Source organism: Lipotes vexillifer, unplaced genomic scaffold (assembly GCF_000442215.2).
Source record: "Lipotes vexillifer unplaced genomic scaffold, Lipotes_vexillifer_v1.1 scaffold235, whole genome shotgun sequence".
NCBI lineage: Eukaryota > Metazoa > Chordata > Mammalia > Artiodactyla > Lipotidae > Lipotes > Lipotes vexillifer.
This window is the reverse complement of record NW_006791020.1, coordinates 337311-364311: the sequence shown is the minus strand read 5'-3', so window position 1 is coordinate 364311 and position 27001 is coordinate 337311. Positions and strand designations below refer to the sequence as shown.

At 37.2% G+C, this 27001-nt stretch overlaps 1 protein-coding gene across 2 annotated transcripts in view; it reads right to left on the bottom strand.

Annotated features, from left to right (window-relative positions):
• Window positions 1-26092, bottom strand: part of PIK3C3 (phosphatidylinositol 3-kinase catalytic subunit type 3) — a 161886-nt gene extending 135794 nt beyond the window's left edge. The window contains exons 1-4 of one of the 2 annotated variants that reach the window (XM_007464169.1): window positions 25962-26092; window positions 22779-22967; window positions 17230-17373; window positions 11328-11457 (exon numbers count right to left, since the gene is read on the bottom strand). In XM_007464169.1, the coding sequence (XP_007464231.1) occupies window positions 11328-11457; window positions 17230-17373; window positions 22779-22967; window positions 25962-26029 (531 nt within the window). In that variant the 5' untranslated portion in view covers window positions 26030-26092. The remainder of the gene's footprint in view (window positions 1-11327; window positions 11458-17229; window positions 17374-22778; window positions 22968-25961) is intronic. The other variant, XM_007464170.1, reaches the window with a different exon arrangement.
• Between the last annotated feature and the right edge of the window lie 909 nt (window positions 26093-27001).

The window sequence follows — 27001 nt, the reverse complement described above, 5'->3', positions numbered from 1 at the left end:
GGAAAGAGTATATTTCAATATATTAATTTTCTTCCTGTTCCCTAGTAAGTCTAAGAAATGCAAGTCATAAAAAATAAGAACTAAAGACTATTCAGTTTTTTAAAAATTTATTTACTTAATTTTATTTTTGGCTGTGTTGGGTCTTCATTGCTTCCGCGGGCTTTCTCTAGTTGTGGCGAGCGAGGGCTACTCTTCGTTGCAGTGAGCGGGCTTCTCATTGCGGTGGCTTCTCTTGCTGCGGAGCACAGGCTCTAGACACGCAGCCTTCAGTAGTTGTGGCTCATGGACTCCAGAGCACAGGCTCGGTAGCTGTGGCGCACGGGCTTAGTTGCTCCGCAGCATGTAGGATCTTCCAGGACCAGGGCTCGAACCCATGGTCCCTGCATTGGCAGGTGGATTCTTAACCACTGCACCACCAGGGAAGTCCGAAGACTATTCAGTTTTGTTTCCTTTTCTCACACTCAATTTTTCCTCAAAGGAAAACTAGGCATGTCCACAAAATGACGTAAAATCATTAGAGGTTAATTCCACTAAAACTTTTCTGAAAAGATTTGACTTTTTAAAAAATGTTAAACCTAGAAATCAGTCTTTTAAAATTCCGTTATTCATACTGCACTTATAACTTAACTTTCAGTTCTATCAATAAGTCAGAATAAGAATATTTAGTACAGCTTGAGTTTGAGGTTCTTTGCTTAATAATTATCTAACATTGTCTCTTTATAGGCCATTTAAATAGCTCATCTTCATTTCACAGCCCTCTTGTCCTATTATCCCCAGGCAGCCAGGACTAAAGCAGTTCTTTAACTGAATAAACTCCCTTAAATTGCAGTTTGAAAATCATCACTATGCTATTTATTTTGGCTCATGGGTACAATGCATGGTAACTATGCTCTGCTATTATTAAGATTAATATACACGTTTTTACTCTTAAGCCACCTTTCTCAACAATTAGAGTAAATTCACTGGAAAAATCAAAGTACAACAAGAAAGAAACCATTCAGTTCTAACCACTTAAACCTCATCTATTTTAATACTCATTTCTTTTCTTAAAATGACAGTGTGAGAAAATGAAGTATCTGTTCCTTTTACATGAAAATGGAAACAATAGCATAGACATTTTTTTCCAGGTTTTTAAAGAACCAAAAACAATTTCAAAATATTGTAATACTGTACCAAAGACAATTTCAAAATATTGTAATACTGTACCAAAGACAATTTCGAAATGTTTTGAGGAAGAGAATGACAATCTAACTCAACAAACTTTTTAATGTGGAACCAGAAAAATGAGAGGAGGAGAAAAGGAGGGAGAGAGCTACTGGGGCATAATTTTAAGGAACAAACAAATACCAAAGTATAATTTTAAATTCAGAGTATACCAAGTATCAAAGTATACTCTCTGGTAAGTTTAGAAGTTAAGACCACAACAAATATCAAAGTATACTTTTTCTGGTATAAGGCAAGGGAAATACTAAGAAAGCCAGTCTGAAAAATTTAAGTAAAGAAGCAGGCACTAACCAAAAAAGAAAAACAACAAAAACAAAATCTAAGAGCACAGCCAGATCATTCACATTAGGCAGGTCCTGAAAGATGCTTTACTCTAGGCTTATGTATTACAGATGAAAAGGAACGGCATGAACAACGATTCCACAATTGCCAACTGATGACTGCATGTTGTTTCTCTATTAAGGTGGTTAACTATAAAATCCAGGTAAATAAAAAATCCCAATTATTTACTATTGCAGTACTTTTAGAACCATAGAATGTGAATAGCTACATGGGACCTCAAATATCCATTCTAAACTTCTGATTTTACAGGCTTAGAAATTATTTTCCCAGAGCTGGTAGGATGGCCAAATCTCTGCCTCATATTACAGTGCTCTTCCCACTGAAAAGTGCTTCCAAATGCCCAAGCTTCCAATTTAATCAAACCAAAGCATCATTTATAAAACACATTCATCTTCAATAGCAGCAGGGATATAACAGTTCTGAAACTTCAAACAGCATGACCAACTGCTGTACAGAAAAGAATAAAACATATTAGCCCAAGTGCCAAAACATTAAAAAAACGCTTCCTTCAAAGGGTGAGCACTTCCTTCAAAAATGCTACAAACATGATGCCTTTTTCCCCTTAAGAAGAGTAATTATTGGTTTTAATGGTTTCCATTTAGTCTCTGGGGAACATGAGTTAAACACTAATGCAAGCTGTCACAGCACAGCAACCTCCGAAGGCTCCACTCCACTCAGAAGAAAGAAATAGAATTCTATTAGGGAAAAAGAACTTTGAAAGGAGCTCATCTCCAATTTGCATAAGAAAGACTTATTCTCATTAATTTTTAACCCCATTTTAAAGATTTAGAAACAAATGCATAAATACTCACTTAAAAACTATTAGCCACCCTCGGTAATAGTCAGTGTATAAATTTTAATACATATCTCTTGAAAAAGTAGGATCCTACTTCCCATCCTCTTCAATATAAAGAATTTAGACTGTTGATGATTGCTACCCATTGACAAAACTGTTAAGAAGGCTTCTTCCCAATACCTCATTTAGCTCTGCATATGCTTACTCATCATTTTGAGAGCTGCAAATGTACAATGATAATCAAAAGAATATGAACCCAAACAACTCTTTAAGGAGTTATAGTTACAACCATAAAAAAAGCTGATCATTATCAAGTCACACCTTTTTCTCCTACTATAAAATTCAAAAGATAAAAATGAGAAATGTATACTATAACATTGTGCTACATTAAAAAGTCCATTTCAAATTCTAATGCTGCATTTACTGCTGTTTGGAAAATGTCAATCGGTTGTTACAAAAATTATTTCTGAAATCTGCATCAAAAATAAATGAGAGGGCTTCCCTGATGGCGCAGTGGTTGGGAGTCCACCTGCTGTTGCAGGGGACATGGGTTCGTGCCCCGGTCTGGGAGGATCCCGCATGCCACAGGGCGGCTGGGCCCGTGGGCCATGGCCGCTGGGCCTGCGCATCCGGAGCCTGTGCTCCACGATGGAAGAGGCTGTGATGGTGAGAGGCACATGTGCCGCAAAAAAAAAAATTTTAAATAAATAAATAAATGGGAAAAAATTAGGAACATGTGAATAGAAGCCTATATAATTTGTTTAATATAAGAGAACCTAAGTGGATGAATTGCACAACTATATAGCTTTATATTTCTTGACTCTGACCATTCCCCCTCAAATTCAGAATTTCATTATTATATGAATTATAACATTCATTCTTGGAGACCTTCAAGATGGCAGAGGAGTAAGACATGGAGATCATCTTCCTCCCCACAAATACATCAGAAATACATCTACATGTGGAACATCTCCTACAGAACACCTACTGAATGCTGGAAGACCTCAGACTTCCCAAAAGGCAAGAAACTCCCCACGTACCTGGGTAGGGCAAAAGAAAAAACAGAGAGAAAAGAAGAGGGACAGGACCTGCACCTCTGGGAGGGAGCTGTGAAGGAGGAAAAGTTTCCACATACTAGGAAGCCCCTTCACTGGCGGAGATGGGGGTGGCGGGGGGGGGGGGAAGCTTCAGAGCTACAGAGGACAGCGCAGCAATAGGGGGGCAGAGGGCAAAGCAAAGAGATTCCCACACAGAGGATCAGTGCCGACCAGCACTCACCAGCCTGAGAGGCTTGTCTGCTCACCTGCCTGGACGGTTGGGGGCTGGGAGCTGAGGCTCCACCTTCAGAGGTCAGATCCCAGGGAGAGGGCTGGGGTTGGCTGCGTGAACACAGCCTGAAGGGGGCTAGTGTGACACAGCTAGATGGGAGGGAGTCTGGAACTGCTAAAGAGGCAAGAGACCACTGTTTCGGGGTACACGAGGATAGGGGATTCAGAGCACTGACTCAACGACCTCCAGAGATGGGCGCCAGCCGCAGCTATCAGCATAGACAACAGAGACGGGAATGAGACGCTAAGGCTGCTGCTGCGGCCACCAACAATACTGTGTGCAAGCACAGGTCACTATCCACACCTGCACTCCCAGAAGCCTGTGCAAGGCGCCACTGCCAGGGTCCCGTGATCCAGGGACAACTTCCATGGAAGAATACATGGCACATCTCAGGCTGTTGCAAAGTCATGCCTGCCTCTGCCGCTGCAGGCTAGCCCCGCATTCCGTACTCCTCCCTCCCCCCAGGCCTGAGTGAGACACAGCCCCCTAATCAGCTGCTCCTTTAACCCCGTCCTGTCTGAGTTAAGAACAGATGCCCTCAGGTGACCTACACGCAGAGGCAGGGCCAAATCCAAAGCTGAACCCCAGAAGCTGTGCAAACAAAGAAAAGAAAAGGGAAATTTCTCCCAGCAGCCCCAGGAGCAGTGGATTAAATCTACACAATCACCTTGATGTACCCTGCATCTCTGGAATACCTAAAGAGACAATGAATCATCCCAAAATTGAGGCGTCAGACTTTGGGAGCAACTGTAGACTTGGGGTTTGCTTTCTGCATCTAATTTGTTTCTGGTTTTAGTATTTAGAGTTTATTATCATTGGTAGATTTGTTTATTGATTTGGTTGCTCACTTCCTGTTTCTATTTTAATATATAGATTTTTTTTTTCCTTTTTCTCCTTTTGTGAGTGTGAATGTGTATTGCTTCTTTGTGTGATTTTTGTCTGTATAACTTTGCTTTTACCATTTGTCCTAAGGTTATTTCTGTTTTTTTTTCTTTTTTTTAATTACTTTAAAATTTTTTTATTTTTAATAATTTTTTTTTTATTTTAATAACTTTATTTTTTTCTTTCTTTCTTTTTTTTTTCCCTTTTCTTCTAAACCATGTGGCTGACAGGGTCTTGGTGCTCCGGCCAGGTGTTAGACCTGTGCCTCTGAGGCGGGAGAGCCAAGTTCAGGACACTGGTCCATCAGAGACTTCCCGGCTCCACGTAATGTCAAACAGCGAAAGCTCTCCCAGATATCTCCATCTCAACGATAAGACCCAGCTCCACTCAATGACCATTAAGCTACAGTGCTGGACACCCTATGCCAAACAACTAGCAAGACAGGAACACAACCCCACCACCCATCAGGAGAGAGGCTGCCTAAAAATACAGTAAGGTCACAGGCACCCCAAAACACATCACCAGACACGGTCCTGCCAGCCAGAAAGACAAGATCCAGCCTCATCCACCAGAAGACAGGTACCAGTCCCCTCCATGAGGAAGCATACACAATCCACTGAACCAACCTTAGCCACTGGGGGCAGACACTAAATACAATGGGAACTAAGAACCTGCAGCCGGTGAAAGAAGACCCCAAACACAGTAAGTTAAGCAAACTGAGAAGACAGAGAAACACACAGCAGATAAAGGAGTAAGGTAAAAATCCATCAGACCAAATAAATGAAGAGGAAATAGGCAGTCTACCTGAAAAAGAATTCAGAGTAATGATAGTAAAGATGATCCAAAATCTTGGAAATACAATGCAGAACAAACAAAGTTTTAACAAGGAACTAGAAGAACTAAAGAGCAAACAATGATGAACAACACAATAAATGAAATTTAAAATTCTCTAGAAGGAATCAACAGCAGAATAACTGAGGCAGAAGAACAGATAAGTGACCTGGAAGGTAAAATAGTAGAAATAACTACTGCAGAGCAGAATAAAGAAGAAAGATTGAAAAGAATTGAGGACAGTCTCAGAGACCTCTGGGACAACATTAAATGCAGCAATGTTTGAAATATAGGGGTCCCAGAAGAAAAAGAGGAAAAAAAAGAGACTGAGAAAATATCTGAAGAGATTATAGTGGAAAACTTCCCTAATATGGGAAAGGAAATAGTCAATCAAGTCTAGAGAGCACAGAGAGTTCCATAAAGAATAAATCCAAGGAGAAACATGCCAAAACACATATTAATCAAACTATCAAAAACTAAATACAAAGAAAAAATTAAAGGCAGCAAGGAAAAAACAACAAAAAACATACAAGGGAATCCCCATAAAGTTAAGAGCTGATCGTTCAGCAGAAACTCTGCAAGCCAGAGCGAGTGGCAGGACATATTTAAAGTGATGAAATGAAAAAACCTAAAACCAAGCAAGGATCTCATTCAGATTCGATGGAGACATTAAAACATTCACAGACAATCAAAAGCTAAGTGAATTCAGCACCACCAAACCAGCTTTACAACAAATGCTATAGGAACTTCTCTAGGCAGGAAACACAAGAGAAGGAAAAGACCTACAATAACAAACCCAAAACAATTAAGAAAATGGTAATAGGAACATACATATTGACAATTACCTTAAATGTAAATGGATTAAATGCTCCAACCAAAAGACACAGACTGGCTGAATGGATACAAAAACAAGACCCATACATATGCTGTCTACAAGAGACCCACTTCAGACCAAGGGACACATACAGACTGAAAGTGACAGGATGGAAAAAGATACTCCATGCAAATGGAAATCAAAAGAAAGCTGGAGCAGCAATTCTCATATCAGACAAAATAGACTTTAAAATAAAGACTATTAAAAGAGACAAAGAAGGACACTACATAATGATCACGGGATCCAGCCAAGACAAAGATGTAACAATTGTAAATATTTATGCACCCAACATAGGAGCACCTCAATACATAAAGCAAATGCTAACAGCCATAAAAGGGGAAATTGACAGTAACACAATCACAGTAGGGGAATTTAACACCCAACTTTCACAAATGGACAGATCATCCAAAATGAAAATAAATAAGGAAACACAAGCTTTAAATGATACATTAAACAAGATGGACTTAATTGACATTTATAGGACATTCCATCCAAAAACAACAGAATACTCTTTCTTCTCAGTGCTCATGAACATTCTCCAGGATAGATCATATCATCAGTCACAAATCAAGCCTTGGTAAATTTAAGAAAATTGAAATCGTATCAAGTATCTTTTCCAAACACAATGCTATGAGACTAGATATCAATTACAGGAAAAAAACTGTAAAAATACAAACACATGGAGGCTAAACAATATGCAACTAAATAATCAAGCAATAACTGAGGAAATCAAAAAATACCTAGAAACAAATGACTGAAAACAAGATGGCCCAAAACCTACGGGATGCAGCAAAAGCAGTTTTAAGAGGGAAGTTTAAAGCATTACAATCCTACCTCAAGAAGCAAGAAAAACCTCAAACAACCTAATCTTACAACTAAAGCAATTAGACAAAGAAGAACAAAAAACCCCAAAGTTAGCAGAAGGAAAGAAATCATAAAGATCAGATCAGAAATAAATGCAAAAGAAATGAAGAAAACTATATAAAATATGAATAAAACTAAAAGCTGGTTCTTGGAGAAGATAAACAAGATTGATTAACCATTAGACAGGCTCATCAAGAATAAAAGGAGAAGACTCAGATCAACAGAATTAGAAATGAAAAAGAGAAGTAACAACTGACACTGCAGAAACACAAAGGATCAAGGGAGATTACTACAAGCAACTATATGCCAATAAAATGGACAACCTGGAAGAAATGGACAAATTCTTAGAAACGCACAAACTTCTGAGACTGAACCAAGAAGAAAGAGAAAATATAAACAGACAAAACACAAGCACTGAAATTGAAACTGTGATTAAAAATCTTCCAACAGGGCTTCCCTGGTGGCGCAGTGCTTGAGAGTCCGCCTGCCGATGCAGGAGACGCGGGTTCGTGCCCCGTTTCGGGAGGATCCCGCGTGCCGCGGAGCGGCTGGGCCCGTGGGCCATGGCCGCTGGGCCTGCACGTCCGGAGCCTGTGCTCCACAAATGGGAGAGGCCACGACAGTGAGAGGCCCGCATAACGCAAGAAAAAAAAAAAAAATCTTCCAACAAACAAAGGCCAAGGACCAGATGGTTTCACAGGCGAATTCTATCAAACATTTAGAGAAGAACCAACACCTATCCTTCTCAAACTCTTCCAAAATATAGCAGAGGGAGGAACACTCTCAAACTCATTCTAGGTAGCCACCATCACCCTGATACCAACACCAGACAAAGATATCACAAAAAAAGAAAAGTACAGACCAATATCACTGATGACCATCGATGCAAAAATCTTCAGTAAAATACGAGCAAACAGAATCCAAAGGCACATTAAAGGGATTATACACCATGATCAAGTGGGGTTTATCCCAGGAATGCAAGGATTCTTCAATACATGCAAATCAATGTGATACACCACATAAACAACCTGAAGGATAAAAACCATATGATAATCTCAATAGATGCAGAAAAAGCTTGCAACTAAATTCAACACCCATTTTTGATAAAAACTCTCCAGAAAGCAGGCACAGAGGGAACTTACCTCAACATAATAAAGGCCATATATGACAAACCCACAGCCAACATCGTTCTCAATGGTGAAAAACTGAAACGATTTCCACTAAAATCCTGAACAAGACAAGGTTGCCCACTCTCACCACTCTTATTTAACATAGTTTTAGAAGTTTTAGCCACAGCAATCAGATTAGAAAAAGAAATAAAAGGAATGCAAATCGGAAAAGAAGTAAAGCTGCCACTGTTTGCAGATGACATAATACTATACATAGAGAATCCTAAAGATGCTACCAGAAAACTACTAGAGCTAATCACTGAATTTGGTAAAGTAGCAGACTACAAAATTAATGCACAGAAATCTCTTGTATTCCTACACACTAACGATGAAAAATCTGAAAGCAAAATTAAGGAAACAGTCCCATGTACTATTTCAACAAAAAGAATAAAATACCTAGGAATAAACCTACCTAAGGAGACAAAAGACCTGTATGCAGAAAATCATAAGACACTGATGAAAGAAATTAAAGATGATACAAACAGATGGAGAGGTATACCATGTTCTTGGATTGGAAGAATCAACAGTGTGAAAATGACTATATTACCCAAAGTAATCTACAGATTCAATGCAATACTTATCAAACTGCCAATGGCATCTTTCATAGAACTAGAACAAAAAATTTCACAACTTGTGTTGAAAAACAAAAGACCCTGAACAGCCCAAACAATCTTGAGAAAGAAAAACGGAGCTGGAGGAATCAGGCTCCCTGACTTCAGACTATACTACGAAGCTACAGTAATCAAGACAGTATTGTAGTGGCAGAAAAACAGAAATATAGATCAACAGAACAGGATAGAAAGTCCAGAGATAAACCCATGCACATATGGTCACCTTATTTTTGATAAAGGAGGCAAAAAAATACAATGGAGAAAAGACAGCCTCTTCAATAAGTGGTGCCGGGAAAATGACAGCTACATCTAAAAGAATGAAATTAGAACACTCCCTAACACTGTACACAAAAATAGACTCAAAATGGATTAAAGACCTAAATGTAAGGCCAGACACTATAAAACTCTTTGAGGAAAACATAGGCAGAAAACTCTATGACATAAATCAAAGCAAAATCCTTTTTGACCCGCCTCCTAAAGAAATAGAAATAAAAACAAAAATAAACAAATGGGACCCAATGAAACTTCAAAACTTTTGCACAGCAAAGGAAACCATAACCAAGACGAAAAGACAACACTATGAATGGGAGAAAATATTTGCAAATGAAGCAACTGACAAAGGATTAATCTCCAAACTTTACAAGCAGCTCACGCAGCTCAATATCCAAAAAATAACAACCCAATCCAAAAATGGTCAGAAGACCTAAATAGACATTTCTCCAAAGAAGATATACAGACTGCCAACAAACACATGAAAGGATGCTCATCATCACTAATCGTCAGAGAAATGCAATCAAAACTATAATGAGGTATCACCTCACACCAGTCAGAATGGCCATCATCAAAAAATCTAGAAACAGGGGCTTCCCTGTGGTGCAGTGGTTGAGAGTCGCCTGCCAATGCAGGGGACACGGGTTCATGCCCCGGTACGGGAAGATCCCACATGCCGCGGAGCAGCTGGGCCCATGAGCCATGGCCACTGAATCTGTGCGTCCGGAGCCTGTGCCCCGCAACGGGAGAGGCCACAACAGTGAGAGGCCCGCATACTGTGAAAAAAAAAAAAAAAAACTAGAAACAATAAATGCCGAAGAGAGTGTGGAGAAAAGGGAACCCTCTTGCACTGTTGGTGGGAATGTAAACTGATACAGCCACTATGGAGAACAGTATGGAGGTTCCTTAGAAAACTAAAAACAGAACTACCATATGACCCAGCAATCCCACTACTGGGCATATACCCTGAGAAAACCATAATTAAAAAAGAGTCATGTTCCACAATGGTCATTAAAACACTATTTACAATAGCCAGGACTTGGGAGCACCCTAAGTGTCCACTGACAGATGAATGGATAAAGAAGACATGACACATATATACAGTGCAATATTACTCAGCCATAAAAGGAAACAAAGTTGAGTTATCTGTAGTGAAGTGGATGGACCTAGAGTCTGTCATACAGAGTGAAATAAGTCAGAAAGAGAAAAACAAATACTGTATGCTAACACATATATATATGGAATCTAAAACAAAAAAGTTGTAAAGTGCTTGGCATTAAAACTTTCTCCAGACGTAATAGAGTCATCCGTAACTAATAAGATCACAAAGGAAAATTACATGTAAAAATTAAAAGAAAGTCTCTTAATAAAAGTACTATAAAAGCATCTTTAAACAGTATCTAACATAGTACTTTTTGAACAGATATTCACAACATAAGTTATATTGTTGTGATTTGAGAATAGAATTGAACTTAGAAATACAAACATTAAATGAAAACACTTCATTAACACAATTTTGAAAAAAAGAGGTAATAACTCAGTCAATTTACAAAAAGAGAGGTGGGGTGGAATGAGGGTAATTTAGACGGGCTAATATAAGAAATTTTCACTTTCAAACAATATAAGAATCTCTAGCATGTAATAACACTTGCATCTTTAAGACGATGTTACCAAAATGTAGGTGGTCATCTTGAAGGTTATCACCAAAAGCTCTACATTTTCAAATCTGTTGGAATTACAGACACAAAAGGCCACGTATTATGATTCTCTTTACGTGAAATGTCAAGAATTGGAATATCTACAGAGATAGAAAGTGGATGAGTGGTTGACAGGGGCTGGAGGAAGGAGGGAATAGGGAATGACTGCTAATGGGTACATGGTTATATTTTTGATAAAAATGGTCTAAAAGTAAACAATGGTGATGATCGTACAACTTTGTGAATTCACTAAAAAACCATTAAACTGTACACTTTCCAAGGGTGAACTTTATGGTATGTGAATTATATTTCAATAAAACTATTATTAAAAGATTAAATTTAAATTAAAAAGTAATCTGACAGAATTCATAATGTCAATTTATACTACAACAGACATCATTCAGAGCCTTCCACCTGTTCCAATAGCTTCTTTTTTACCTTGGCAAGGCGGCTCATCTGATCTTCTGAGAGAGTACTGCTTGTTCTGCCAGGAGTTTTTGTGGGTTCTGATCCATCTGCTTCCACGTTAGGCCAGACTTTCAAGTCATGCATCCCTTGGCGAAACATGCTAGGCAAAAAGAGAATGTTCAGGACAGAATTATTAATGTAGCTCATTAGTTCATTAGAAATTTCAGATTCGTAAACAGAGAGAATTCTACCAAGGAAACACATGTCTCTCTTGCCAAGCTTTAAGCCTCCAGTGGGCTGTAAAGCAATTAACCAAGCAACTAAAATCCATGTAACCCTGTTTTTCACGTGCCATTCTTTTCTCCTCCAAGCAGTTAGAACTATTACAGAGATTCTAAAGGTAAACTGGAAACAGAGAAGCATCAGTAATGGACCACATGCACTTCATCACTTCAGTGGAGATCTTAGAAACAGAAACCAAATTTCTACCCAGTGAAAGAATGTCACATTTACAATGACTAAAACAAAATTAAAATAATTATATAACTTTCTACTTTAAATGACAATTCAGCATAGTAGTCAGCAGAGTTGAACTGCCGAGGTTTGGATCCCAGCTGTGCCATCTATTACCTACAAGACTTTGGGTAAGTTACTTAACTTCTCTGTACCTGTTTCCTCATCTATAAAATGAGATTATAAAGAGGAACTGTATCTCGCAGAGTTGTTAGAAAAATTAAATAAACCAGTACAAGTAAAAAGTACTTAGAATAGTGTCTACCACGTAATAAGTATTCGATAAATGTTAGCTATTATTTTCCTTTTCACTGGGTACAGGCTTATTTTTCTCCCATCTTCTTTTCCATAGGAAAGATGTCTAAAAGGGAATACAATAGTGGATTTGGTAAGAAAAAATACCCATGTCTACAAATCAGAAATTTAACATATTGTTGAAATTCAGCCTGAGCTGGATGATCCTGCTTTAAAGTAAAAGACTACATGACCTCTGATTGTCATGCTTCTGCTTCTTTCAAAAAGCTACCATGAAGACCCACAGTAAAGGCTGAACAAACTCATAAAAGAAGCTCTAGACAAATATGCTTTTTAAATACGCTGTCAAGTTTCTGAGTTTTGTTTATTTGAAGAGGGTTAGAGATAGTCTTCTGTTAGTGTGTTTTCTTTTCTTAAGTGTTGTTTAACAAGGCCTTTCAAACAATATAAAGTCTATTCAAACAGCATCCTCCCAAAGCTGAAAGGCCAAGCTGTCAATCGCAATGAAAAGAATAAGACTAGAAGTGTGTGCAGGTGAGTAGGCAAGTCCAAAGACTCCCATATTAAATATTTTTTTAATTAGGTACACGATGGATATAGTGATGCACTTTTCCCATCTTTAAAACCACTGTACTTAACTGTAAAAGGTTCACATTAATTTTTAAACCATTATTATCATGATCTGACCAATGGAAAATTTCTTAGCAGATTTTCCTGAGGTAATAAAGAGAATTTTCACTGAACATTATGTAATGTATGTAAGTAATGATGCCATAAACATTTAGATTGGAAACTATAAAGGACAGCTACAAGCTGACGAGCAGTATAAGATTAAGGATCAAATATGTCAAGGTCTAAGTTTGGCAATAAACAGGTAATATCCAGCAACCATATCTGCAAAAGCTTACTTTATAGGCCCAACACAAAATGTACTGACTGGTTGTGAAGACTCAATACACCCAATATTTATCTATCATGTTAAAGATCAAAAAAAAAAGTGGTATTATTTAAAAAGCCTTTATAAAGTTCATTTTCTTTCCCTTTCAACTGAGAGACATTCAACATAAAGCAGACCTTAGTCTCTAAGAAACTGGGTACAGTAAGGTCATAATACCACTTTCCATGAATATCCTTAAATATACCTTCAGAAACAGCAGAAAGCTTCCCTTCCTTCTCTCCACTTCCTTGCCCCCAAGTGAATAGTTTGGCTGAACTTAACTAAATCAAAACTAAGTACATTTGGCAGGAAGTCAGTTTACTAAATGATTTAGGTGTGTTGGGATGGATCTGGAGAAGAGATTTAAGGATAAGGGGACATGGAAGGTAGGGGTGATGCCAAGTGATTCAAATGATCAAGTGAACATATTACTTTCTTTTGACACTAATGGAACCTTTACAGAGAGTTACACAGCCTCCAGGTGGCAAGCCAGAAGATGCTCAGAGCATCAAGTCCTTTTGGGAAATTAAGCCAAACAGGCAAGAAAGAAAACCGTATAGTAGGATCTCCCTCAGACACAAGCAGAGGCCCCAGCAACAGCTGCTGTAGATGCTCCAGCTCCCAGTGCCAAGCCACTACAGCAACAACTGGCCTGACTTCAGAATTCATATTTGGAAAAAACATCTGCAAGAGAAATATACAGCTTATGTATGATCCTTTGCCAATTCAACCTAATGATCAATCAATTCTTTAGCTATTTAGGAATCTCACAAGCTAGACTTTCAAAATGAGGACAATTAGTTACTCCAGCCATATCCTAACAGATCTGTCTTTCGATTAACTACATTATCCTCCAAGAACCACTGCTTCACACTGACTCAAGTATACAAAACAGGTATTAGCAAACAGCAAGAGTTGGTAGTCACAGGACTCCCGATACTATAACACAGCTATTAGACACTTTGAGGACCACTTTTAAAAAGCTAATAAGTCCATACCAAGACTATTTAAGGAACAAGGTGGGGTACAACTGGTGGTATTTCATTACCTAAGACACATTTGAGGAAATGAAGGTCTAAAGCAGCATTTCCCTAAGTCATGAGAACTGTGGTGGCACATGACATGATTTTTAATGGTAGGTGGAAAAAAATTTGCATAGGCTTCCTCCTGAGATCACACAGAAGACTCATGCTACTTTCTCACCATGAATGTCAGCAACACCATGCCGAGAAGCAGCTGTGACCCAGCAGTACAAGTGGATGTCTGCACTCTGCTATAGCACCTGGAACATCCTGAATATCATATTCTTCCACAATCCAAAGGTGCACAGGAAGTCCAATATCCTGTGAGGGAATGCCTCGGCTTGTCTCCACTGCACCCCAGTTAGCCTTCAAGGGAAGGCCTCAGGACACAGAGAGAAAAAGGAGTTATTTTAATTTCATAGGGCTTCTCAGATTTCCTTTTTCTGAGGTGCAGGTCACTATAAGCATCAGCCTAGAGGGAATAGTAGGTGATCTAACATGAGTTATTATACACACACGTACACACAATGATTACTACTGATTTCACGTACTTCATAAAAACTTGTCAAAGGCCAAGTAAAACCGTGTCACAAATGTCAATCTGAGAACTGATTTGGCTGTAGGCAGGTCATTTCACTGTACTTCTATGGAAATTTCTATTGTCTCACACCTACAGTCTAGTCAGATTGTCTCCTGAAACTACATCCTAAGGTCAACGAAAATGTATCGATATATGAGTTTTAAAAGAGGTGTTTTCATGAGGGAAACTCGTGCTGTTATTTCAGAAGGTAAACCACTAATGAAGAGGCCAGGAAGAAAAACCAAGAGGTCTATCTGGCTGTTTCTCAAGAAGATTTAACCACTAAGACTACAGTAAGAGTAATAAACTGTTGTGCATTTTTTTTCTATATGGCAAGCAAATTCCACCCTGGTAGAGAAAGTAAAAAGGTACAAACACTCCAGAAAAGAAACATACTGATTTTGTAATATGTCCATTCTACTATAACCTGCCATTTTATCAAAAACCATATTTAAAACTGGAGGCCACGATGTCTCAGACTATGTCTAAATTATTGTTCCTGCATGGATTTCAATAATAAATATTTCTTTAATAGATACATTAAAGTAAAATACCTACACATTACTAAGCAATCAAGCTATTCTCAATGAAATTACATCTACATTTTATTCATGAGTTGAAGCTTTTCTGAGACATCCTATCCTGAACAGAAAAATTCAATATTATAAGGATATCAATTCTCTCTGTAATTCACATATATAATTCAATACAGTTTCCCAACAAAATAAGAATGAGCTTTTTTTTAAACTGAGGAAATAATATTAATATTTATCTGATAAAATATAGAGACTATCCAGAGAAATTCTGAAAGGACTACAAATGAGGAAGATTATCTGTCTCTAATATTAAAACATTTTATAATTAATAGTATTCAAAACTAACAAGAATAGTTCAGAAATAATGACAGCTAATATTTACTGAGCACTTATTAAGCTCATTACATGTCTTTAGTAATTTATCATCATCAACTACTCTGTGAGGTAAATACTAATATCTCATTTTACAGATAAGGAAACTGAGGCATAAAGAGATTAAATAACTTGCCCAAGGGTACACAGATAATAAGCAAAAGAGCCAGGTTTTAAACCCAGACAATCTAGTTCTACCTGCCTTCCTAACCACCACTGGTTTATAAAAAACTGATAAATTCAACATCATAATTTAAGATTCATGAGCTGCAAGTAAATAAGCAACGAACAAATATATGATAATTCAAAAGAAAATGTCAAAGAGGAAAAACAATATGTGTAACATGTAACACACAAAGGGCTAATTTCACTAATCTACAAAGACCCCTTACAAATTAATAAGAAAAATTACAATTCAAAAAAAAAGACAAAGAATTTTATGGTATGTGAATTATACCTCAATTTTAAAAAATGGGCAAAGGATATGAAAAAGCAATTCACAGAAACATAAACACAAATGTAAAGGGAAATATCACAATACGATCATCTTCACTCATATTTAATGATGTGAAAATTAATTTAGGAGATAACATTTTTCAATTTTAAAATGGGCAAAAATTAACAAGTTTGATAATACCTAGATTATGGTCTCTACCATTTGATACCTAAAGGAACTAGGACTTCTTTCAGAGAGTCCAGGTCTGGGAGAGGAAATTTCCCAATGAGCCTGGAATAGCTTGTCTCCAGAAAGTAAAGAAGCTACCAATGACTACTGGTGTGCTACACTGTCAAAAGAACATGGGATCAACTTGAAGGCGCTCCTACTGACCAAAAATTGGAATTTTTAAGAATTATAAAGAATAAAAAGAACAATAGATTGAAACATTTCAAAACTGTTTAAAAGTTCATGATTGAACTTAAGAACAAAACACAAAAAAACCATCAATCGTCACTTTCAAGGTTACCAAGGCACCAACCAATTCATTCTTAAAATTGTTAAAGGGGAAAAAAATTAAACATTCATCTGCCTTTCCTATATGAACTGTATACCAAGGTAACTCAATATATGATGAAAGACCAAGTTTTCTAGAGAAAAATTCCAATTAATAAACATAGAAAGAATAGAATGTCAACAATTTTCTTAAGATGAAGAGTGATCTCTCTGCTCAGGAGAAAAGGGATAGAGAAAAAACACCCTAAAGGACTATCATGTTTTTGTTTTGGGGGGTTTTTTTTACAATAAACTTCTATTATCTGTAAATTTTTAAAAACAAAATTAACTTTCCTATTATAATCATTACCATTACAGCAAATTAGTGCTTTAGTACTTTTTAAACCCTGTTTATTGTCCTTTTTGTCACTATTATAACAAAGCAGAAAAACCGTATAACAAAGCAGTTACAGTATATGGCAAATAGCCTTTTTTTCCTAAAAATAAGGTTCCAGTTTCCAATGACTATTTCCTAATAGAAATCGCATTACCAATCATTAACAGTAGAGAAATACAAACTGTGTTTTTTAATTAATCTATCTGCATCTCCTGAAGGAAATATGTGCCAACTTCAGTCTCAAGTACTACAGAATCATATGTATCCAATATGTATCCAATAGGTTTCACTTCCTAGCACAGAGAACCAGACTGGGCATAAACTATTAAGGTCAAGAAAGAAAAGGGCCAGAAAGCAACAACATTTCCATAGGAAAAGAAAACGCTTACCCATATTTCCCGAACAGTGAAACTGTTGTTCCTCCCACAGGCACTGCCTTTCCTGGTCCATACACATCCCATATAGTCAGGGCCACCTGCGCATTCCTGGGCAGGTCAGGGTATTTCACAGGCAGTTTTAGCCATTCATTCCAGCTATGGAAATAAAGTCAACAAAAACATAAAGCTAAGGAAAGAAAGTCAACATAAACATATGTGTATAACTTTCTTTTAAGTTAACAAACCATACAAGAAGGTTTGTCCAGAGAAAATGTCAAAAGATTAAGTTAGTAGTACAAAAAATAACGTGGCACTTACCTCAATTTTGCTCTACGCAACTTCAATTTTAAATACAGGCATATCTGTATTTTATTTCACTTCACTTTATTGGGCTTTGCAGATGTTGCATTTTTTACAAATTGAGGTATATGGCAACTCTGCATCTAACAAGTCTATGGGTACCATTTTTCCAACAGCTTTTGCTCATTTCGTGTCTCTCTATCCCATTTTGGTAATTCTTTCAATATTTCAAACTTTTTCATTATTAACATATTTTTTTATGGTGATCTGTTGTAAGTGATCTTTGATGTTAGATGTTACTACTATGACTCGCTGAAGGCTCAGATGGTAGGATTTTTTAGCAATAAAGTAATTTTTAATTAAGGTATGAACACTGTGTTTAGACACAATGCTATTGCACACCTAATAGACTACAGTATAAAGATAACTTTCATATGCATTGGAAAACCAAAAAAATCGCTTTATTGCAATACTCGTTTTATTGTGTTGATCTAGACCTGAACCTGCAATAATCTCCAAGGTATGCCTATAGAACACATGAAAAAAAATATTTTGAAAAACAAAGCTCATGAAAAATAACACTGGTAAATTCTTTAATCAAGAAACTCAGACATCAAGGATTTACTGTATAGCACAGGGAACTATAATCAATATCTTGTAATAAAATATAATAGAAAAGAATAAGAAAAAAGATATATACATATATATGTATAACAGAATCCGTTTGCTATATACCTGAAACCAACACAATACTGTAAATCAACTACACCTCAATGAAGAAAAGAAAAGAAACAGACGATATCACTAAGACACAAGGAATATAATAATGGCTAATAAAAATCTGGGAAAACACATAAACCTATTAGAACCAAAGTTGTTTTAGAACTAAACTGTGATTTTTTTTTTTTCTGTAAGCATTCTCCAGAACAGTTTTTTATTAAGAAAAGAAAGAAATCAGAATTACTCATATTATACTCAAAATGGGGCTAGGTATAATATGGTCCTATAATATATATCAGTATCTCAATAAAGCAGAAAAAACCCAAAATTTTAAACAGATCAAAGGAGACCATCCACTAACTTTGTAACATGAAGTTACTAGACTGCTCTGGACAGATATGTGACAACTTTTTACATGAGATTTTTCTTCCACTCAAGTTATTTCATAAATACCAATAATGCTTAGCTATTTTTTTTTTTTTTTTTTTTTTTTTGTGGTACGCAGGCCTCTCACTGTTGTGGCCTCTCCCGTTGCGGAGCAGTCTCCGGACGCACAGGCTCAGCGGCCATGGCTCACGGGCCTAGCCACTCCGTGGCATGTGGGATCTTCCCGGACCAGGGCACGAACCCGTGTCCCCTGCATCGGCAGGCGGACTCTCAACCACTGCACCACCAGGGAAGCCCCTTAGCTATTTTTTTTAATGCTTTCAAAGCATATTTTTACATATGATTTCACTAAGGAATGTTTGTTCTTACAGTAATGACAGCACAGCTCTCCCATTTTTTTTACTCTCTATTCACCTGTGCAAATTTTCTTCTGCATTCAAACTTAACACTGGATTTATGTGATCATCTCAACGTCTTTAAACAAGAGATGGCTTTTAAAATCCCAAAAGAAAACTATGCAAACAACACACAAAGTAATACCCAGCAGACACACAGAATTGCTTCTCTCTGTTTACTCAAAATTATTCTCAAAGGACATATCCCAGTCTAGGTCAAATACACCTGCATCAGTAAGAAACTGAACAGAATTTCACGAACTTATTAAAGAACAAAACATTTACATCCACCATATAAATTCAAGGACCTACAGGAAAATTAGAGATGGCTACCAATTTAAAGGAGACTCTAAACATCATTAAATCCTTTTATTCTATGAAGTTCTTAAATAAATAAAATACATGTTTAAAAAGCCTTTCTCCCCTACAGACAAGCTTAAGAAACTAAATGAATTTATTTAATTACTACTCACATGGTGGCCAGAATAAAAAGGTAAATACTAAGCAGTGTAACCTTATGCCAATGAGCAAACCACAGAAATTAGTTAACATAGGCTAAAGTTAAAGAGAAAAGTCAGTAACAATATCCAAAATGAGCTGTGAAAATACCCTTATATTCTGTCCTTTGACTAGGAGACAATACATAAGAGCAAGCAATCATTTGCCTCAAACCTTTTGCCATCCAACACCTGACCCCCACACCTCTTTAAATTAAAGCAAAAACACTTTACCTGTTTTACATACTGGGTTTCTGCAGAAGATTTCTTTTGAAGAAAATGAATCTGCAGCTAAAAAATAGTTTGAAAACTACTCAAGATATTCTAGAAATTATGAAAAGATCTGGTCAGACATCAAAGAACTGTGTATTTTGAACACCATTTTGTTCTCTCCCTTCCCATGAATCATCCCTTCTTCATGCCCCAACTCTAATTAGGCTTAAATTCACCTGGCAACTTTCAAAATATTACAGGATTCTAAAGCCTGATTCTGGATGGTATGACTTCCTACCATGTAGCCCACACCCATACACCAGTGTACTAATTCTCTAGTGTGATTAATGCACTCCTAAATCCTAACTTTCTAATTTTAAAATTATATTAGATAGTCTATGTCTAAAGCCATTTCAAATCCTCCACGTGACAAGACAAAATATAAATTAAAAAAAAAATTTAAACCACTTGCCTGCAGAATAATATTCATATATATAACTTAAAATTTGCAGTATTTCACACCTAAAGATGATAATTTTACCCTAAGTGTAACTAAAGAAAGTACAGGTTTCCTCCCCATGGGCTCTCTTATTATAGGACAGGATAGAATAGAATATGGTAGAAGAGATTCGGATGAATTTTGGATGAGCTTTTCATGATTTGAACTCTCACAACTCACTATCAGAAACTCAGAAATAGATTTAGACAACTTGGAATCTCATACTACCCCAAAATACTTTCTGAAATGCAAAAATTAAGATAGCAAGAGATCCTTTTGTGGTATAATTTATTCCCCCCCCCCAGTCTACAGAATCTTCTTTTAAGTCAGTGCTTATAGAAAATAAGGGCTGTATAAAGTTTGCCCTTATTTATTTTAGAAGTACTATTTTTGTTTTGATGAATTGGTAAAAACTTCAACTCTTAAATACTAAAGAGCAGGATGTAAAAAATCTGCAAATGTTTCCCTTAAGCCCAAAGAGTATATTTAAAAGAAGATAGGGACTTCCCTGGTGGTGCAGTGATTAAGAATCCACCTGCTAATGCAGGGGACATGGGTTCGAGCACTGGTCCAGGGAGATCCCACATGCCGTGGAGCAACTAAGTCTGTGCACAACTACTGAGCCTGTGCTCTAGAGCCTGCGAGCCACAACTACTGAAGCCCGCGTGCCTAGAGCCCGTGCTCCGCAATGAGAAGCCACCATAATGAGAAGCCCATGCACCACAACAAAGAGTAGCCCTGCTAACCACAACTAGAGAAAGCCCGCACACAGAAACGAAGCCCCAAGGCAGCCAAAAATAAATAATTAATTAAAAAAATAAAAGATAAAAACCTATCCTCATATATTTACCCGACGTAAGGTATTTTCTCAATCTATCTTCTACACAGCTGTTTTAAACCTTTTAATTAAAAAATAAAGCCATTCTAATTATTTTAGAGTACTTTGTTAGTTTCACAATTTAAAAAAAATATAAACTAAAAACCTCAAACCTTGAGAGAGCAAATATGAAAGTTTTTATATCCTTGAAAATACATAATACATAAACAATGCAGAGAGGAGCTGGTAAATGGGAGGAAGAGGAGAAAGATGTTCATCTCCCTATAACTGGGAATTTGCTTTTGCTCTAATCTCTTTTATTGCCAAGGTATGGAACAAAACCACCATACAATTTCCCCCAAGAAAAGTGGAATTCTCCATAAATGTTGACTTCCTAGACCTAAATTTGTGGTCCTAAATCTTTTGGGGGGGGTCACAAGCCACCTCAAAAAGTCTAATAAAAGCTTTGAGCTCTGTCCTCGTAAAAATGCGCAAGACACAAAAAAATTCTGCATACAATTTCAGGGTTTTGTAGATTTCCTGATTCCAGTTTAAGAACCTCTGATACAATTATAGGAGTTTTGGTGGGTTGTTTTAGGTGTAATGATGATATGTAGCTATGTTACAGACATAAATATTTAAGTTAAGATGATATAATATTTGGAATTTGCTTCAAAATAACATTGGGTATAGCTGAAACAAGATTGGCCTGAGTAAGTAATTACTGAAGGTAGGTGAGGGAGCCCTGGAAGTTCATTATATTATTCTCTCTACTTTTACAGGTTTGAAATTTTCCAGAATAATAAGTACAAATACATATGTATACTCGTGTGTATATATATCTAGCCACAAAAAGACTACTAAAGAAATTACACCATTAAAACAGTTGATTTCAGTGTAGCCAGATCATCAGAGCTTAGGCTTCTGATCTCTCCACAAAACTTTTCCCAATCTGCTGGGCCACACTTGGCAAACAAAGGGTTGTATCCTCAACAGTACAGCCTGGGAGTCCATGTGGCCACATCCTGTCCTCCAAGAATACTGTGGGCATAAACTCCTTCACTGAGAGGCACACAACCTGTGTATCCTGTACCAAGCCTACCAGGGTACTGAATAATACTCACGAATCAAACATTAAAACTGCACCACACAATCTATCAAATAAGAAGTGTCAAGAGATTATATTAAGGATCTACAATACTATCCTGGAAAAATGGGAACTTCATGTTCATTACATTTACCTCGAATTCCAACAATGGCTTGCTAATGCAGCATGCTTAATAAACTTAAAAAAACAGTTAGTTTCACATTTAACATAAACAACTGATCCAAACAGATGACAACATATCTCTCTCTAAAGATCTGCGTTCCAAACATCAGCTTAGACAACATCTCAGACTATCCAAAGGTGTTTCTGTGTTCAAGGGCATAAAATGGGAGCAAATTTAGAGACGTGTTTTTGGTTTGGGTCATTTTGTGAATCAGTCAAGTTCTCATAAAAATATATCAATATACTCAATACAAACATAAATTCACTTCCACCTCAATTAGGCAAATAAATTCACTTCCACCTACTTTATCTGAGTAGGTTCCTACTTTAAAATATTTGATCATTGCTATATAGGTATTAAATAAAGAATTTAATTCCTCTGTAATCCCAAATAATACTTTCAACATCTATAAAGAAATTGGAGAATAGTCTGGAACCCACCATATTCAAGAAAACAACTTACTTCCATCTCGTACTAAATGCTTTGTAGGATGTTCTCACTGGCAAGGCAAGAGGCTTCCCTTCTGCAAAAACTTGGCAAGTAACATAGAGGTCAGAACATGTTTCTTGGTACAGTCCTGAAAACTTCAACATTGGGTCTTCTAGAACAGCTTTATAACTCTTTTGTTCTCTCTTCCCTTCCAAACTTCCTCTGAAAGCATAAAAGCAATAATGTTTACACACATTTTTAAAAGACAAACACAACAAATACTAAGAGTTTATGGTTATGTCACAGTAACCTTATGCTACCTGAACATTTTCCTATAGATGAAATTAAAGTCATTTTTTCATTTACTAAAGGTCTCCTAAAATACTAACATGCCTAAGATCATTCCTAACTTCATCAACATATTTCTTTATTTTAGGCTTCTTAATTTTAAACCCTGTCATCAACTCTTGTGTCTACCTTCTAGATGTCACCAGCTTTCCAAGCATTAGTTTCATTTTATTAATTTCAAGTTAACCACTTATTCCTGTAGTCTTTCAACAACATTTACTGTACTAAGCATAGAAGTCCAGAAATGAAAGACAAGATAAACAATACAGTGTTACAGGAAAATATTAAGTCCTTGCTCTAGGGAGAAAACTTACTTTTAATGCGTATTTTTTTCATGCTTTCATTTTTTTTGTTTACTATGTAGATATATTATCTAATCAGTTCTTTAAATTAAGAAATAGTGCTTTAAGTAGTAAAAGATATGCATAAAATTATAAAAGAGGTAGGAACACTGCTTGGAAATCAAGATTACATCATATATTGGGCCAGGCATTTTATAGAGACTTTCTTACTTACTTTTCACCATATAATCATGTTATAGATCATGAAGCAGACTCAGAGATCAAGCTTATTATCCAGGATCACAAAGTAAGTAACAGAGCTGAGAATAAAAACCAGGACAGAGGAAGCCAAAGCCAATGTTCTTCCCATTACCGAAAGATATATCAGAAAGTCTCAGGAGCACCTAACGTGGCTTGGAGGTAGGGCTCATAACCCAGATAGATGCCTGAAATGAGCCTGAACAATATATGAAAGATGAGAGCCAGAGGCAGAGAGTCATCCCAGAATAAAAGAACAGCATATACAACTGCAAAAAGGCAAGATAGTGTGTCTGACGAACTACAGGTTGGTATAGCTAAAGCATAAAGCTCATGTGGAGAAGAAGCTAGAGATGAGAATGAAGTGTAGGGGGGCAATGAAGCCAAGTAGCCACCAAATTCAGTACAGTGCCTCATGCAAAATGAAAATTCAAAAACCTGTTAACTGAACAATTTGAATTGAGAGAAATATAATCAGATTTGTGTTTATGATACTTTGGCAAGAGTATAAGAAAGTAATGGATAGGTGGGACTGAAAGCAAGATCAGTTGGAAGACTTTCAATCAAAATTAAAAGGAAAAGGGTAGACTAAGGCTAGGGCAATGGGGTTTAAAGGGGGCATGGATCAAAGATACTGAGCTGGTAGATTCAAGACAACTTGTAAAGGATTAAACAGAAAAGGTGAGAGGCGGTGTCTGCATGAATCCATATGACTCCTTTTCTGTCTTAACCAAAATCAATGAATGATGCTAACAATCACCAAAATAGGTTGAGAGAAGATAAAAGTTAGAGGGCATGCTAATGATGTGCTCCATTTTGGACAAGTTGCTTTTAAAGTGCTTTGGGACATCCAAAGTGACCATGTCTTGTGGGCAGTTTGATATTCAACTATGGCACTAAGAAAAGAGACGTCAAAGTGCAAGTTTTATTAAAACCACAGAAACAGATGAAAAGCCCTGGGGAAAATAAACAGAATTTTAAAATTTACTGTTCTCTGACTATATGATTCTAAACTGATACTTCCTGCCCTCCCCAAAACTAGTCTCAGACGCTAAAAGGTGGTTTGTACTGAATTTTGCCAAACTTCTAATTTATGCTTTATCTTTTCCTCAAAATACTCAATGTGTGTCTGTTAATAATGGACCAATTTTTAAAATTTTTTTCTTCTTTCCTTTTAATGTTCAAAAGTTTCAAAAAAAAAATACATTCATATGTCCAAGAAATACTGAGAGGAATAAGACTGAAGGAAAGTCCTTTACCAGATGATGGCAATACAGGTCCTGTATAAACATCTACTGGTGTATGCTGTAAAATTACTTTAAATGGGTGTGTAAAGTATTATACAAAGGTACAGTTTGGCATATTATTCTTACCACCACGAAATGAACAGTAAAGGACTTGTCAGAGTCTGAAGTAAGTAACTTCTGGAAACAATCATTCAAAGGAGCATCTAATGACTCAGAAAATGTATTTACTACAGGTATGTAGCCCTATGCCTGAGGCACATTTGTTGAATACTGATTAAAACATATGATGAATGATGATGGGATTAATAATCTGTGATAATTTATAATAGTTTTCACATATGAAAATACATCTATGAGACTACCAATGGACATAATTTCCAACTTGGTGCTACCTGTCCCCCATCTCAGTTCCATTATTCTCATCTCAAGATGTCATGCCCTGGACCTTTACTTCAACTGTGATACCCCAAGATTTTCCTGCAAGGCTCTCTTATATATTCTAGTCCCTTTACACCTGGAGCCCTCCTCACCTTTGACTGACTCCCAACTTCCCTGGCTAAGCAATGCCAGACTGTCGTAAGACTCAACCTAATCCTCTATCACCTCTCGTGTTTTTAGTACTACCTCCATGTGCTCAGCTACCTTATCTACCTGTATCTACCTCTTCATAATTTCTTCAGTCTCCATTCCACCTTCCAGCCCCGTTTTAAAGTAAGATCTTCCAATTATTAACGGCAGGACGACGATTTAACCAAGACTTGATTTCTTTATCTGTAAGATGAGGCGGTAATAATCCCACAAAAGGTTGCAGTGAAGAGTAAAACGCTTTCTTCAAAATAAACCCCGTGGTACTTACGAATTTATTCCTACCGCTGTCCTGCTCACTGAGACCACGTCCCCAGTCCGCGCACACGGCCCCTCTCCAAACTCCCGTTCACCTCCGTTTCCCTGGCTTCAGCCTTCCGGGCCGTCCACAGGCCGACCATCAAGCTAATAAGCATCTTCTCTCCCCAACCCATAGGCCCCTGCCTCCCCGCCCCTGAAGCTCAGCAATCCCAGTCCCGGTCCCCAGATTCTCTTACATTTTAAGCTGCACGTTGATGTCCAGGTCACAACTGTAGATGTAGTGAAACTTCTCCGCTTCCCCCATGGCACCGCCGACAAAGGGCAACACCGAACGCTGAAAACTGGGAGCTGGGATGACTCCTGCGGCACTGAATTTGCAGAGCCGCACAACACAGGCTCTTCCGGTTCCGCCTCTCAGCCCTGGCTCCGCCAATCCCTGCCGGGAGTGCGACCCTACGCAGCGGAACTGCCCGCCCCTCCAAGCGTTCTTTGCGCATGTGCAAAGGGAGCCCACCATCTTCTTGAGTGTAAATAGAATTCCGGGAACGCCGCCTATTTGATTACATACCAGATTTCCTGTCTTCTTCCTGTGTTAGTGGTGGTTTGTTTCTTGTTTGTTTTTTGTTTGTTGTTTTTTAAAGAAAATAAGAAACTGTCTTTTGAGCCTGAGCTATTTCTAAAATCAGTCCAAAAGGAAATGCAGTTCAAAAAGAATTGTCGCAACTTTCACTGGCTGGAGGTTGGTTAACCAGGGAACAATCACAGGAATTAGTGTTTTAACAAGTTTAAATTTCAGGGGCCCTTCCAAAACGTGTAGATTTAATCATGTATTTGCTATCTCAAGCAAAGATTTCCTCTTTCCGTTATAAAGAGTGGAGGAAGGACTTACAAATATATAGGCTACTTTAATCAAAGTACTTGGGTGCTTGTTTACACAGGGTGTATTCAGACCCAGTGTACCTTTGAAGACCTAACCCTTGTTAGAACCTAGAAACATCCAGTAACAGCTCTAGGACTCAGATTTCTGACCTCTAAACTCCTACAATGTTTATTTTTATATTTAATAGTATGTAAAATTGTAATGTGCATTTCCAACTAGATCCAAAACTCTTGGCAAAAATAGTGTGCCCCCTTGGTGCCTAATACATTGTTGAGTTTAATAATTCCTAGTCATTATTATTGGTGATATTCAATAAATTCTCTGTTTTCTATGTGTTTATTTTTAGGTGCCACATTGTAAGAGAGACATTGCTAGAGTATATATAAATTACTATAA